The sequence below is a fragment of the Rhinatrema bivittatum genome, chromosome 1 (genome assembly GCF_901001135.1).
Source record: "Rhinatrema bivittatum chromosome 1, aRhiBiv1.1, whole genome shotgun sequence".
Classification (NCBI taxonomy): domain Eukaryota; kingdom Metazoa; phylum Chordata; class Amphibia; order Gymnophiona; family Rhinatrematidae; genus Rhinatrema; species Rhinatrema bivittatum.
Window position 1 is genome coordinate 65,886,930 of NC_042615.1, and position 15,868 is coordinate 65,902,797.

Consider the following 15,868-nt stretch of genomic DNA (forward strand, 5'->3'; position numbering starts at 1 on the left):
ACCCATCTACAGGAAGAGATCATAGGAGGCAGGCTTGCCCTATTCTACCAAAGATAGGTCGAAATAACGTCGGACAATTGGGTCCTATCCAACATCCGAGAGGGATACTACCTGGACTTCCACAGTATCCCCCCGGACAAGTTTGTGATTTCTCCATGCCACGACCCCTCCGAGGAAGGCAGTGGAAACCACACTGTCAAAACTACTCGCCCTAAAGGCAATAACACCAGTGCCCACGCACCAACAAAATTCTGGGCACTATTCCATCTACATCATCATGCCCAAGAAAGAGAGAACATTCCGGCCCATACTGGACCTCAAGACCGTCAATCGCTACCTGAAGGTACCCCGCTTCCACATGGAAATCCTGGGTTCGGTCATAAAGGCGGTACAACTGGGAGAATTCCTGATCTCCCTAGATATCTCAGAAGCCTATCTCCACATACCGATCCATCGCCTCCATCAGCGTTTCCTACGCTTCGCGATATTGGGCCATCACTATCAGTTCCAGGCCCTACCATTTGGGCTAGCTGTGGCTCCCCGAACATTCACCAAGATTATGGTGGTAGTAGCACCATGATCTTGGTGAATCCTCGTGCACCCATACCTGGACGAATGGCCGATCAGAGCGAAATTGCCAGAGGAAAGCCATCAAGCAACCACCAGAGTCATGGAACTACTGCAGAACCTCGGGTGGGTCGTCAACACACCCAAGAGCCACCTGCAGCCCTCCCAATCCCTAGAGTACCTGGGAGTCTGGTTCGACACCATGCACCTGGATCCAGGGGAATGGACACTTCCCCCTACAAGGAGAAGGAGATTGATGGAACAACTACGAACATTGGTGAACTCCACTCTCCCCACGGCATGGGACTATCTCCAAGTCCTCGGACTCATGGCATCAACCATAGAAGTCGTCCTGTGGGCAAGGGCCCATATGCAGCCCCTACAACATTCCCTGCTGTCACGGTGGAACCCGATGTCTCAGAACTACTCCGACCCCCTCCGGCTACCTGCAAAGGTTCGGAAACTACTACAATGGTGGCTATAAGAAGACCATCTGAGCAAGGGAACATCCCCACCAGAATGGACCTTGCTCACCACAGATGCGAGCCTGCGGGGATGGGGAGCCCACTGCCAGGAGCTAACGGCTCAAGGGCAATGGGACAAAGAAGAGTCGGCATGAAACATAAACCGACTGGAAGTCCGACCAGTCAGACTAGCCCGCCTACGGTTCAACCACAGACTCCGGGGCAAATCAGTCAGAGTCATGTCGGACAACGCCCCAACAGTGGCTTACATCAACTGCCAGGGGGAACCAGAAGCCAGCAGTGTCCCTGGAAATAGAGCCTCTAATAACGTGGGCAGAATCAAACCTACAGGGGATATCAGCTGCCCACATCGTGGGAAAAGACAACGTCACTGCAGACTACCTCAGCAGAGTCTGGATCCAGGGGAATGGACACTGTCTACAGCAGCCTTCCAACGGATAGTAAACCACTGGAGAACCCCAGACATGGATCTTCTGGCAAACGGGTCCAACACCCGGGTTCCCAAGTTCTTCAGCCAAAGACGGGAACCGCTGTCCCAGAGAATTGATGCCCTCATCCAGACCTGGCCACAGGAGGACCTATTGTATGCCTTCCCTCCTTGGCCACTACTGGGCGGAATCATCCGCAAGATAGAACACCATAGAGGGCTGGTACTTCTAGTGGCCCCGGACTGGCCAAGAAGACCATGGTATGCGGACATGCAAAGACTTCTGGCGGGAAACCCTCTACGCCTACCTCCACACAGGAATCTACTCCAGCAAGGACCGATCCTCCACGAAGACCCAATGAGATTCTCGCTTATGGTCTGGCCATTGAGAGGTCTCACCTGAAAAAGAGTGGATACTCAGGACCAGTGATTGACATGCTGCTCCGAGCGTGCAAGTTCTCCACCTCCTTAACATATATACGAGTATGGAGAATATTCAAAGCCTAGTGTGAGGACCGCGACATCCTTACAGGGACAGTCAAAATCCCCATGATCCTGGAATTTCTGCAGGACGGTGTGAACAAAGGGTTGTCCCTCAATTCAATCAAGGTACAGCTGGCTGCTGTGGCCAGCTTCAGACCCAGGGTGGATGGCACCAGCCTAGTGGCCGACCCAGACGTCTCCCACTTCTTAAAAGAGGTCAAGCACATTCGGCCACCCCTAAAGTGGCCGATACCCCAATGGAAGCTCAATCTAGTGTTAGACTTCCTAGCGGGAGCTTCGTTCAGACCAACTCGCGGTTTGTCCCTATGGCTCCTGACCTTGAAGACGGCGTTCCTCGTGGCAATCTGCTCAGCCCGTCGAATCTCCGAACTTCAAGCACTATCATGCCGGGAGCTGTTGCTCAGATTCACGCCGAGATCCATACAGCTATGCACGGTACCCTCCTTCCTGCCAAAGGTGGTTTCTCACTTCCATCTAAACCAAACCATCTCACTGCCATCCCAGATGAGCATAAGAACTTGGAAGACTCACGCCTTCTTCGCCATCTGAATGTCGGCAGACTCCTAGTTCGATACCTGAAAAGATCGGAACCTGTATGAAAGACGGACCATCTGTTCGTTCTTCACAGTGGGAAGAAGCAAGGAGAAGCGGCCTCACGGGCAACCATAGCCCACTGGATGAAAGAAGTAATCAAGGCGGTCTACTTAGAGGCAGGCAAGCCTGCACCTCTACAAGTCAAGGCCCAGGCAGTGTCCTGGGCAGAAACCAAGATGCTGTCACCCGCAGAGATCTGTCGGGTGGCAACGTGGTCCTCCATCCACACCTTCTCAAGATTCTATCGCCTGGATGTTCAGGCCAAGGAGGACAAAGCATTTGCAAGGGCAGTACTAAATGGGCCATGGGCAGCCTCCCACCCAGTTCAGGAATAGGTTTTGTACATCCCATTGGTCCTGAGTCCATCTGCTACACGCTAGGAAATGTAGAAATTACTTACCTGATAATTTCATTTTCCTTAGTGTAGACAGATGGACTCAGCACCCCGCCCATGGCTGCCTCACAATCAAGAATCCTTAGGGGAGCCTCCCCCCAAGTGCAACACAGGTACAGGTAAGCCGACCCTTATCTCTAGTTCAGACACCCATATTACCAGGTGTCGGCGCTTCTCGGTTGAGTGTCCTGGTGGTCTCCAGTTAGAAACCACGTCAACCAATTCAAGTTAATCAAGTTACTCAAGTTAAGTTATCAAAATTAATCAAAAAAATTATCCAAACACATATATCCATAATTGCTTTTCGAGGAGAAAACTGGCGAGCAAAGCCTCGTGCACGGGTATATGTAGTGCTGACGTCAGATTGAAATCTGACTCCGTCTCCAGCTGCTGTCAGGAGCACACTATACCCATTGGTCCTGAGTCCATCTGTCTACACTAAGGAAAAAGAACTTATGAGGTAAGTAATTTCTACATCGTAGGATATTACTCATCCGAGTCAACAGTTTTAATCTTCCTCTTTAGTTCTCTACCATCCTGGATAAATGAGAAGGCAAATTTCTAATTTTAATTAAACATTCAGACACTCATCTCCCATCAAGCATTGTAATAATATAAAGTATGAGGTAGATTTTCAAAGGGTTACATGTGTAACTCCGAAAACCTGCCCCTGCGCACGCCAGCCTATTTTGCATAGGCTCGGCGGCGCGCGCAAGCCCCAGGACACGCATATGTCCCGGGGCTTTGAAAAAGGGGCGGGAAGGGGCCGGGGTCATGGGCGTGGCGCCGATCTGGGTGCGGTGCCAAGTCCTCCGGCACAGTGGCCATGCCGGAGGTTCGAGCGCCGGCCATCTGCTGGCGCACACAAGATACGCCTGCAAGAGACAGGCGTAAAAAATAAAATAAGGTGGGGGAGGGGATTTAGGTAGGGCTGGGGGGTGGGTTAGATAGGGGAAGGGAGGGGAAGGTCGGGGGAGCGAAAGAAAAGTTCCCTCTAAGGCCGCTCCGATATCAGCCTTGGAGGGAACAGGGAAAGCCATCGGGACTCCCCTAGGGCTCGGCGCGCGCAAGGTGCACAAGTGTGCAGCCCCTTGCGCGTGCCGACCCCTGATTTTATAACATGCGCGCAGCAGCACGTTCATGTTATAAAATCGGGTGTACATTTGTGCGCACCGGGTAGCACGTACAAATGTATCCCGTGCGCGTAGGATTAAAAATCTGCCCCTATGTGTGTGTATGTATGTATTTATGTGTATCACGTGATAGGGTAAAGGCCTTTAGGTGCCATTTTTCAAAATGGAGTCAAAGGATGTGGAACTAGAAGGCGCTCCAGGCCCCACTAGACACCAGGGATTTCGTCTAAAGGTATGGGGGTCCAGGAATGAGCTAGACTGGGGGGAAATGACACCAGCAGGGCCAGAGCAAGGGTATTAGGTGCTCTAGGCAAACTTTCTGCCTTTCGCCCTCTCCCCCCCCCCCACCCCGATCTAGGCTCCGGATCCAGCACCGACCGCATTCACTCAGACAGGCCCCCTCTCTTACACACACTTAGGTTCCTTGTCTTATTCAGACACGCACCCTTACACAGGCTCCCTCCCTCTCTCTCACTAACACCATTGCTCACTTGTACACACACAATCCCTCTCACTCACCCACATACACAAACAATGGCGCTCTGCTCATAGTCAATCGAGTCTCCATTCCTCTTGGCCGTGAGTGGGATAAGCTCCACTGGCGGCCCCATATGGCTGCTCTTTGCCAACTCCTAATGACTGGCGCCCTAGGCAACCGCTTAGTTTACCTATTGGGACACACCGGCCCTGGACACCAGAAATTTAATTTAAGGACAGGGGAGGGTCTAGGGGTTGGAAGGGCTACTAGACACAAGGAACCAAAGATTAGACATCAGTGTGAGGGTCTGGGGACCCAGGGAATAGAAAGCCCTTAGGGGGCATATTTTCAAAAGGGGAAGGGAATATTTTTTAAAGTGGAGGAGTTTTGGGAAGGGGGAGAGGCATTGCTATGTGACATTAAACACTTATTTTTTACCTCAGAGCTGCCTTGACAGATGGTGTAGGGTGTGTGGGGATCTGCACAGACCCCCGAAGGATATTTTGCACGGGGGGGGGGGGGTGCATTTTTAGCTGAATCTGGCCCTTATAGAAGATAGGGGCCTCATGAGAAACTAGCTGCCATCACACTTTGTCACACTTTCCTCACGATATTTATTCTTGCGAAATTTTTCCACGAGAAAAAAATATTGCAGGCAGCCTGCCGTGAGACTTTCTTGTTGGGAGGTAAAATATGGGAACTCTCCCCCTGTGATATTTTGCCCCTCCCATGATAAAATATCAAAGCTTAGTGAATGACCCCTTAAGTTTGTGTATTGTTCTTTACTCCAAGTGATCCAGAATGGCCACTGTTTTAAGACTGAATGCCTGGCTCAATAAACTATTGGTCTGACCCAGCATGGTACGCCTTATGCTCTTATTATTAAAGACTGAGTTATGATTATTAATATAATTGCTTTTATGACCATCTGTAACATGAAATAGCTGGCAGTGTGCGGGAGTATTTAGAGCATGGTGCTATGAAATTGGTGAATACAGTTCAGTCCCACTCACTCCCCCCATCCAGCATGCACTCTATGGCCTTGAGTAAGTCTTTTAACTTCCCTGTGCTCATTCTTAGATTATATGAAATGAGGAATCGTGATATAGGAATAATGAGAATTACTGGAAAGGGGAAGTGTTTGGAGCATTTGTCTATGATTCAGTAGAGTTTCCAGGATACAGTGTCAAGACTCTGCCATCGATCGTCTATAACCAGGAGTTAGATAAAAACAAAACTTCTACCTAGTATGGATTTTCCTGCCAAGAAATTAAAGAAAAGTTGTTAATATTAAAATACTTGAAACGCTAATTTCCTTTCTTTTTTTTTTTTTTTTCACTTCCAAAGATTTACGTTCAGCTGAACCCTGTAGTCACAGCTACCCAGAATGCCTTAGCTGAAAACATTCCTGTGTCTGCTTGCATGCGATTGAGTTTGGAAAAAGTTTCTCCAGTGTGTCCTGATACAGGAATGCTGTAACAGGAAGCACTGGATATTTTATTAATAACTTATACGATGACACTTGGCAAGCAGAGTCATACAGTCATCTTGCTCTAAAATAAGACTGATTCTGGGAAAATTTGAGACACAACTTCTTTTTCAAAATGTACATTGATAGATGCCCCAAGCATTCTTTCAAACTGAACAGAAAATATGTTGTACTTATTTTGCCACTATGGATATATTTATATATGTTTATATATCTTCTGGTATATCATGATACAGAGGAAAATAAAACTTTTTCAACACCAGACTTCTAAATATTTTTCCTGGCAAAGGCTTTGATATCTCACTTCTTGACTAATGTACTCTGGTGCCAGTTTTACAGAAGAATTCTAATCACAGCCCCCAGTGCCAAAGATACTTGTGAAATATTTACGGTAAGGGTAGTCTATAAACTCGGAATGAGAAGAGTTACACGCGCATACCTTGTATGGTCAATGGGGAAAAGCTTGTATCCATATCCGGATTGCACAAATAGACCTTAATCAAAGATTTACGTTCATTAAAAAAAAAGTAAAACATGCATTAGATCTACTAGATGACATAGAAGCATAAACATCAACAGTGTGAAATAAGATGTGATTCTTTTGTTCTGCAAGTCGGATGTGTTCTTTCTAGGTAAAGATTGTTGAAAACTGTAGTAAAACAAAAGAACATTGAAACTGCCTCTGTCTGCATATTTTCATAAGGGGGGAATATAGTGATAAAGAAATTCTGCTTGAAGCCTGTCATAATGCTTTCTTCCCTCCCTCTCCATTTTTTATGTAGACTGTTGAAGGATTATCCAGGCTTCAGGTTTACACCTAGATCCAGGGGGGACCTCCCACCAAATTTTCCATGTGAAATTCCTGGGATTTGCTACTTCCTAGATGCCTACCAACAAGGAAAAAATCCAAAGATGTGGTTTCAGAAGAAAGATTTTGAAGATGGTAATGCAAATTTCTTGGGCAAGGCAAAAGGATAGTGTTGGTTTTGCAATCACATATTGTATTTAGGAAACTGTTTTGTAAATATGTTGCCTTTTCTACGTGTACAAATGAAAAATAAACAATATATGAAGCATATAAAAGCACTTTAATGTACTTGGTAGATAAATAACACCTGAAAGCCAGTATTAACATTTCAGGAGCTATATCACAAAACTACTCTTTGGTCTTATTAAGAGAATATAGTCTTACGAAAACAAATATTTGGGTTGCATTTCTAAAATGTACAACATAAAGGACATTTTTATACAATATAGAAAATTAAGTGTTACATATCGACTGATTCAGATTTGCTTGCGCTGCATACAATATTTTAGACACATTGCAGATGCTTCATGGTATATATTGTATCATGACTTTAGTGTACAAGCAATGCAGGTACTTGAGGTATAATGAGTTGATTATACAAAGATTATTAAGATGCAGTTGTCTTCAATAAATTTCTTTTACAAATTGAGAGGTATTATACTTGTTACAATCTTTTCACAAGATATTGCATCACTGAATGTAACTACTGTGGTTTGACATTTTGGTTATGTGCTCATGAATGGCCCTGAACTTTATTCCATTGGAAAGAAAGAACTTGTGTCGGAATCAAGCAATACATCTATTGGAGTCTATTTTTGCACTGTATTATGAAAGTAATTCTCCTGATTATATATGCCCGAGCAATAAATGTGTTCATGTGTCCTCCATTGCTTTTTGTTTAAATTATGCATTTGTTTCATATGCAGAGATAACCTCAATGGAGTAGAGGTAATGATATCATAGGTGCCAGCTCCTTGCCCTGTGCAATAGATTTTCCTCTATCACTTGACCTTTTTGTCCAGATGAGTATAGTACCATGTCTTGAAGTGAAACTTCTGGCCTTCAGTCTACTAAGCACAAATGGTGGACAGGCCTGTAAACTGCCACCGTTACCTGCCTGATCTTCTCTGTTGTAGTTTGTCCCTGTAGGAGTTGAATAATTTGGGGGGTAAGGGGGAGAGAGAGAGGAGGGAGGGGGAAAGAGAGAGAGAAACCTCTATATAGAGTCAGTCTGATATTCTATAAGTAGGTACCACTGTAGAGGGGCACTTTGAATCAGGGTGGGTTGTCGGGAGGTGGGTTGAGGTTGGGGGAGGGGGGTGTTACAAACACATTCAATGGTAATCATTGTAAAATTGACATCACTAAAATTGTAGACCTTATAAGCAATGAAAAGTCTAACAAGAGGAGTTGATTTGTACACTGCAGTCTCTGCTAGCTGCATTGTACAAATCAACTCCTTTTCATCGCTTATAAGGTCTAAAATTGAATTATTTACCTTCCATATTCAAATAAAATTAGTTTTGAACAAACAAAAATGCTTTCAGTTGCTTGTGGAAAGTTAGAACATCACCAATACTTTTTAGCCAGTCTGGAAAACTATTCCACACCCAAGGACCGATGACATAAAAGGCATGCTTCCTTTTATCAGCTAAATGGGCCTCTTTAATAGTGGGAACCTGTAATAATAATTTCTCCTAATATCGTAGGTTCCGAGGTGGCAGGTATCTGTTTAAAAGTGCTATCAAATAAAAAGGGTCCTCTGTTTTTAAAGCTTTAAAGACAAGTATTAATATTTTAAATTAGATACGTTTGCTAATGGGCAACCAATGAAGAAGGATTAGCAGTGGGACACATGGTCCCAACTTTGGCCTCCATAAATCAGCCAAGCAGCCGAATTCTGCAATACTTTTAAGGGTCGAATGATGGAAGCGGGAAGACCAATGTAAAGTGCGTTGCAATAATCAAGGACAGTAATTACAAATGCTTGAATAACTGTCCGAAAATCATCTTTATCTAAAATGAACTTTAAATGTCTAAGCAGATGTAATTTATAATATTCCAACCGTAAAACATGATGGACCTGGAGCCGAAAGGTCAATTGCGAGTCTAAAAGAAATCCCAGATTACAAACTACAGACTGAAAAGGGAGGTCTCTACCCATAATCATAAATTAATATTCTGTTCCTGCAAATACTGGAGCTGTCTGGAAAAACATATAAGTTCAGTTTTTTCAGCATTCATTTTCAGATGATTTTCGCACATCCAAGTATCTATAACATGAAAAACATCAGCAACCAAATTCAATGTGGAGATTGTAACAGAAAAATACAACTGTATGTCATCTGCATACATTCGAAACATGATTGAATGTTTATAAGCTACCTCTGTACTCTGTATTAGATATACATTGTAAAGGGCTGCGGACAATGACCCTGTGGTACTCCTATAGGGGTCATAAACCATTTTGAGGAGAGACCATTAAAAATAACCTTTTGTTTTTGAGAACTTAGGTATGATTCAAACAATCTATGAACTGTGCCTCCCACCCCTAGTTCCTTCAATCGATCTAACAATATGCGATGAGAGATGGTGTTGAAGGCTGATGTTATGTCCAGAAATACTCCAATTACGGCCCTTCCTTGATCAAATTAACTTAACAAGTAATTCATGACAGAAAGCAATAATGTTTCAGTACTCTGTTTCTGTCTAAACCTATAACACTGATGTGGGTGAAGAATATTGTGAACTTTAAAAAAATTAGCAAATTGGGAATAAACTATCTTTTCCAGAATCTTACCTGATGTACTCATGTTGGAAATTGGACAATAACGCAAAAGAAAGTCTTTATATAAATGCTCTCATTTGAGAACAAGACACACAATGGCCCTTTTTAAATTTAAATGAATACAGTCCTTGACCAATGAATGATAGTACAACGAGGACAAAATATCAAAAAAGTTGTCTCTAAGCAAGTACAATACCAGGGAGGGGCAAGGATCTAAAAGGCAATAAGAGTTCTTCAGCTGAAACATGTATTTTTCTAACTCAATTTTGCCCACCGCCTTGAAGGTCTCCCACAAAACAACTTGCTCAGCTAGGGCTTTAACTCAATTTCAGGAACACTACCACCATTAATTGAACAGACAGAAGAGCTCGTAAAATTGGAACTCAACGTCTGGGCTTTGTCAGTTAGAAAGGAAGCAAAATCTTTAGGACAAACTTGACCAAGACATTTGTTGGGCCATCAGTAATTCTTTTTACCATACTGAAAGTTCATGTGGCCAATTTAATGATTTTTTAAGCCGGGAACCGAAATATTTTTCCACGCAGTATCAAATAATCTTTTATAATTATTCCTGGCTTGAGTGTATTGCGTGTGTTAATTCAGATCGACATTTCCTCCATTTCCTTTCTTATTTTCTTATAAGTCTCTTACTGAGGACCAAGATCTGGTTGAACCAAGGTACCCTGGAATGGACTTGTAAGGAATCCTTACTTAAACTGGGGCAACTTTATCATTGATATCCCATAAGAGAAAGTCAAAGGATTCAGCAAGTCGATCAGTGGACTCATGATCTATTTTGTCTTTGGTTATCAATCATTCAGACTGAAATAGATCTTGGTCCACAGGCCCTTGAGTTTTTCAAATACTTTTTTCTGGATGATTTTTCACAGTACTCTCACAATATGCAAAATTAAAGGTGATCAAATAATGATCCAACTATGCGACCGGGTCAATTTCTAGATTAGAAATTACATATGAAATTGGAAAACTATCAGAGAACAGAACCTGATCAAGTGTATGCCCTCCTTGATGGTTTGCTGTAAAAATGTATTGTTTTAAATGGAAAGAGGTCAACAAGGCTTCATCTTCCTGGAAAATACCTCATGGTTTAGAGTCATAATGTATATTGAAATCCCAAGCATTAAAACTTTGTTTGATAGTAATAATAAAAAAAGATAAAAATCGGAAATAGGTAAAACATCTTTGCAAAGAATTTCAGGAGGACAATATCGTAGGGTTAATACCCAACTATCAGTTTTAAAAATAATACTTTCACAGTCATGTCCTATAGTAATAGTGTTTTTGTAAGGCTAAGATGGACTTATATAAGACCAATACACCACCACGCTTATTCTCTCTTGTCTGCTGAAAAAATGAATAGTTCAGGGAACAAAGTAAGGGCAATAATGGAAGATCAGAGGAGGATAGCCAAATTTCAGTCAAAAACAATAAGTCAAATATACCATCTTTTAGATGGAGGAAATCATATTTTTTCCTCACAGACAAAACATTTATATGGCCAATAGATAGATTAACAGAATGCAAATTATGCTGATAAATAACTAGAAAACATTTGGGATAAATTAAAGTCCTAGCAGCAATTGAGTACTTAAATTGAGAAGCATAAAAAGGATTGTATCTGCCTTGACCCAGACAGACTGGAATTGAATTAGGTATTTTGGAAAAATAATAAAGACCAGGCAAAACAGACTCAATTAAGAATAATGTCACAAGTGCCAGGTAAAGGGACCAGCAAATGAACACGTCCCTTTGCCGTGGCCCTTCACTAGCAGGCCTGCCTACAGGCCCGTCATTTTAATGATTACCGTGGGCCCAGGAAGATGAGGACACTCAGATTGGGCAGGGTTTCTCCCCTCCTCCTTAGGCCAACATCCAACAGCATCAGAATGAACATAAGAACATAAGAAAATGCCATACTGGTGATCAAATAATGGCTCATAAGGAGTGCTGGACAAGACATATCCCAAAAACAAAATATAATTAAAATATTTAGAAGTAGCAGCAAATCCCATAAGAAGCAATGACATAAAAATAGCAATCTAAAGCATGAATAAAAAAAAAAGATAGACAGAGAAATGTTTATCCTATTAAAAGTTCAAAGAGAGTTTTAAACTTTAAAAAGCAAAACTCAAAAGCCTGAGAAAATAAAAATATTCTTAACAGAATTTCTAAAATGTAGATGGTCAATGCCCAGATTTCAAGTAGCACATGATTCTAGAAATATGAAGCTGTACATGAAAAGGTACATTTCCTGGTACTGACCACCGGGAAAGCCTCGGTGGCAGTTTATCTGGTTAAGCATCCTGTGAAGAGTGAGGCTATCAATCAGGGTTGTAATTAACAAGTCAATCCCTCAAATATTTGGCTCCCATTCTTGGAACAGATTTAAAAAACATACAGTTTTTAATTGCAAGCGGAATTGAATTGGGAGCCATTGTGCATTTTTATTTTTTTTTTAACACCTAGGACATCCTTTCCTAAAGCCGCTACCAGTTACAATGTGTGCCCCAGTGTAAGCTATTTGGTGTATTGCTTCAGATGGCCGAAAAATAGAGAATTACAATAATAAGGTGTGGACTATCACAATCAAATTGTTCCCATGCAGGAATGGCTTTAGTTGCATATTCAACCGCAAATGGACAAAACAGGTCCCGAACAATAGTTGAATCTGAGGCCCCAGTGTTAAATTGTCATCAGCCACAGCTCACAGATTATGTGCCTGTTTTTGAATAGAAATAGCTGGTCACTTCTGGAAAAGAGAACGCATGCATTTGAAAAACCTCTGGTTTAATCACTTTGACAATTTTAGTCTTTGCTGAATTTAATTTCAAAAAATGTATGTTTACCAGTATTTTTTCGCACAGGGCAGCAAAAAAGCTAGTACTGGTCCTGGCTGGCAGTAAAGGAATGATCCGCCAGAGGAAACCCTAAAAGTGTCATGAGAGAGGGAAGAAGAGAACCCAATCAGGACACAGTCCTGAAATCCAAGTTAGGACAGAGTATCAAGGAGTAGGTGGTGATCAACAGGGACAAAAGCCACAGATAGGTCAAGAAGAATAAGGACTGAGTAAAGGCCTTTGGCTTTAGCCATAAACAAGTCATTTGATACTTTGGCGAGAGCTGTTTCAGTTGAATGTAGAGGGTGAAAACCAGACTGGAATGGATCAAGAATGGCTTGAGATGCAAGAAAGTCAAGACAGAGGCAGTGAACAACATGTTCAAGTAGTTTGGAGGCCCAAGAGAGAAGGGAGCTAGCAGGATAGTTGGCAGGACAGGTTGGATCCAGTGAGGGTTTTTTAAGGAGATGGTATGATCACAACATGTTTGAAGGCAGCAGGAACAGAGTGATAGACAGGATGCAACAGATGGAAAGAATGTCTGCAGGTCAGATAAGAGTTGAGGAACTGGGTGGGAATAGGGTCAGAGGATCAAGTATTGAGTTTGGAGAAAGAGAGAAGATGGGCAGTTTCCACCACAGTATCTGTCCCGTAGCCTTCTTGAAATGCTGATTGGAAAGGGTTAAATAAATGAGTCTCAATCAGAAACTCAGCTAATAGGACAGAGGCAGCCTCTTGAAAGGCTTTTGAAAATTGCTTTAATATAGGCTATTGCATTGTCAATAGAGTTTACCTGTGTTAAGTGCACTTAACACAGATAAATGGGCTTTTGAAAATTGCTATGATAGTATATCACATTTACATTTTCCTTTGAAAATTACCCTGTAAGTTTGCATTACTATTAAAACAGGCAAATGTGCTAAAGTGTGCTAAATAATGCAAGCAGCATCGCACAAAACAGAAAAACACACATTATCGTATTTAAAGCATATTAATGCCTGCAGTAGAATTAACATATTTTAGTTATCAGACTACTAAGACTAGCAAACAGATGCTTACATGCACATTTTCACTCCGACAGACACATAAGAGACAAATAAATGGGAAAAAGATAAGTGAAAGACAAATAGCAAGGCAGCAGCTGAATTATAGTTCTCAGCAGCTGAATTATAGTTCTCTAAGTATCAAATTGCTCTTTACCTAACTAAGTCCAGATGCTCTGCTCACCCTCCTCGCAGCACTAACAAATTTCCCGTAGGAAAGGCTTATCTTTTATACTTTTCAGAAAGGGATGTGGTGTCCTGCCATATTTAGCAACTGTTGCATAGGGTTTTATCGCATAAAAACACTTTTTGCAGAGTATTGTGCATACTACCACTTGAAAAATTATTTTTTACATACAGTATATTATCTTGGCTGCTGGTATGAAAATATGAAAGAAGCCAGATCTACTGCGAGATGTGTTGGACCAACATCATACAATAAGTGCAAAACCTTATCTCACTAAATAACATAGACCCCAATGTGTGTAATCACTGGAAGAAAAAAAAATGCAGGCCTTCGATTGGTCAGTTGGACTGCATTCTAAAACACAAGGGGGTTTTAGAATGCACCCCCGAAAACCTACCCCAAACCCCACCTGCGCGCGCTGAGCCTATTTTGCATAGGCTCAGCAGCGCGCGCAAGCCCCGGGACGCGCGTAAGTCCCGGGGCTTCGTAAAAGGGGCGGGGAGGTGGCGTGTCAGGGTGCATGTCCGGGGTCAGGGGGCGGTTCGGGGCGGGACCGGGGGGCATGGCGCCGGCCTGGGGGCGTGGTCGAGGCCTCCGGACCAGCCCCCGGGTCGGGTGATAGCACGCCAGCAGCCCACTGGCACACGCAGATTTACGTCTGCTTTTAGCAGGTGTAAATCTGGCAACAAAAGGTAGGGGGGGTTTAGATAGGGCCGGGCGGGGGGGGGGGGGGGGTGGGTTAGGTAGGGGAAGGGAGGGGAAGGTGCGGGGGGGGGGGGGGGGGGTTGGAAAGAAAGTTCCCTCCGAGGCCGCTCCGATTTCGGAGCGGCCTCAGAGGGAACAGGCAGCGCGTGCTGGGCTCGGCGCGCGCAAGTTGCACAAATGTGCACCCCCTTGCGCGCGCCGACCCTGGATTTTATAAGATACGCGTGTATCTTATAAAATCCAGCAAACGTTTGTTCACGCCTGGTGCGCGAAGAAAAGTACGCGCTCGCGCAAAATTATAAAATCTACCCCTAAGTTTGTACCTGAGGCAACGGAGCATAAAGTGATTTGCCCAAGGTCACAAGAAGCAGCAGCAGGATTTGGACCCTAGTTCCCTATCCACTGCTCTAACCACTAGGCTACTCTTCCACTCTGATCATGCACATCACAATGACTATGTCATATTAGTGAGTCTCCCCCCTCCTTTGTGCATAGTCGTCCCTGTTTCTGTGTATTACCATATGCTGGATGTTCTTTATCTATCTATTTTCTTATACTATATATAATGTGATTAGGAGGAAGTAGTGTCTGTCTGCCTGCAGCAGAAGACCAGAAGGCTCATCTGCATAATTTTCCCAGCAGTACCATCAGAGAATTCCAGAGGAAGCTGCAAGATATCTAGATTCCAGCCTCTTCTTTCTCCACACTCTTTACAGCAGTAGATACTGGAAGGTTCCTATGCATACTTTTCCCAGCAGAAAAATGACAGAGGACACTGTGAGCCATCTAGATTTCAGCTTTCACAGCTCCTGCACTTTTTCTAGTAGCAGAGAACCTAGAAGCTCATTGGCATAATTCTAGCAGCCCTAGCAGAGAAATCCAGCTGTCATTGCAGCTTATTTAGATATGTGTTCACACCCTCTGTGCTTTTTCCAGAAACAGAGGGCCTGGTAGCTAGTTTACATACTTGCTCCAGTAGTGGACTCCAGAGGACATCATGAGCTGACTAGACTTCAACTTCCACAGCCCTTCCGATCAATCCAGCAGCAGAGAGCTAGAAGGCTCATCTGCATATTTCTTCCAGCTGCCCCATCAGAGGAATTCAGAGAATACTGTGAGTCATCTAGATTTCAGCTTTGACAGCCCCTGCACTTTTTCCAGCAACAGAGAACCTGAAGACTGATCTGCATTCTTCTCCCAGCAGAGAAATTGAGAGAATGCCATGAGCTGTCTAAGCTTCAGCTTTCCCAGCCCCTGTGCTCTGTCCAGCAGCAGAGAACTAGAAGGATCATCTGCATATTTCTCTAAGCAGGCCTAACAGAGGAATACTGAGGGCCTTGCAAGTCATCTCGATTTGAGATTTCACAGCCTCTGAGCTTTTTCCAGCACCAGAGAACTTGAAAGTAGA

At 43.5% G+C, this 15,868-nt stretch overlaps 1 protein-coding gene across 4 annotated transcripts in view; it reads left to right on the forward strand.

Moving 5' to 3' along the window:
* The window catches only part of GUCY1A1 (guanylate cyclase 1 soluble subunit alpha 1), a 94,292-nt gene extending 86,526 nt beyond the window's left edge, over positions 1-7,766 (forward strand). For all 4 annotated transcript variants that reach the window (XM_029613953.1, XM_029613784.1, XM_029613866.1 and 1 more), the window contains one exon: positions 6,854-7,766. In XM_029613953.1, coding sequence (XP_029469813.1) covers positions 6,854-7,049 — 196 coding nt within the window. In that variant the 3' untranslated portion in view covers positions 7,050-7,766. The remainder of the gene's footprint in view (positions 1-6,853) is intronic.
* The last annotated feature ends 8,102 nt before the right edge of the window (positions 7,767-15,868 follow it).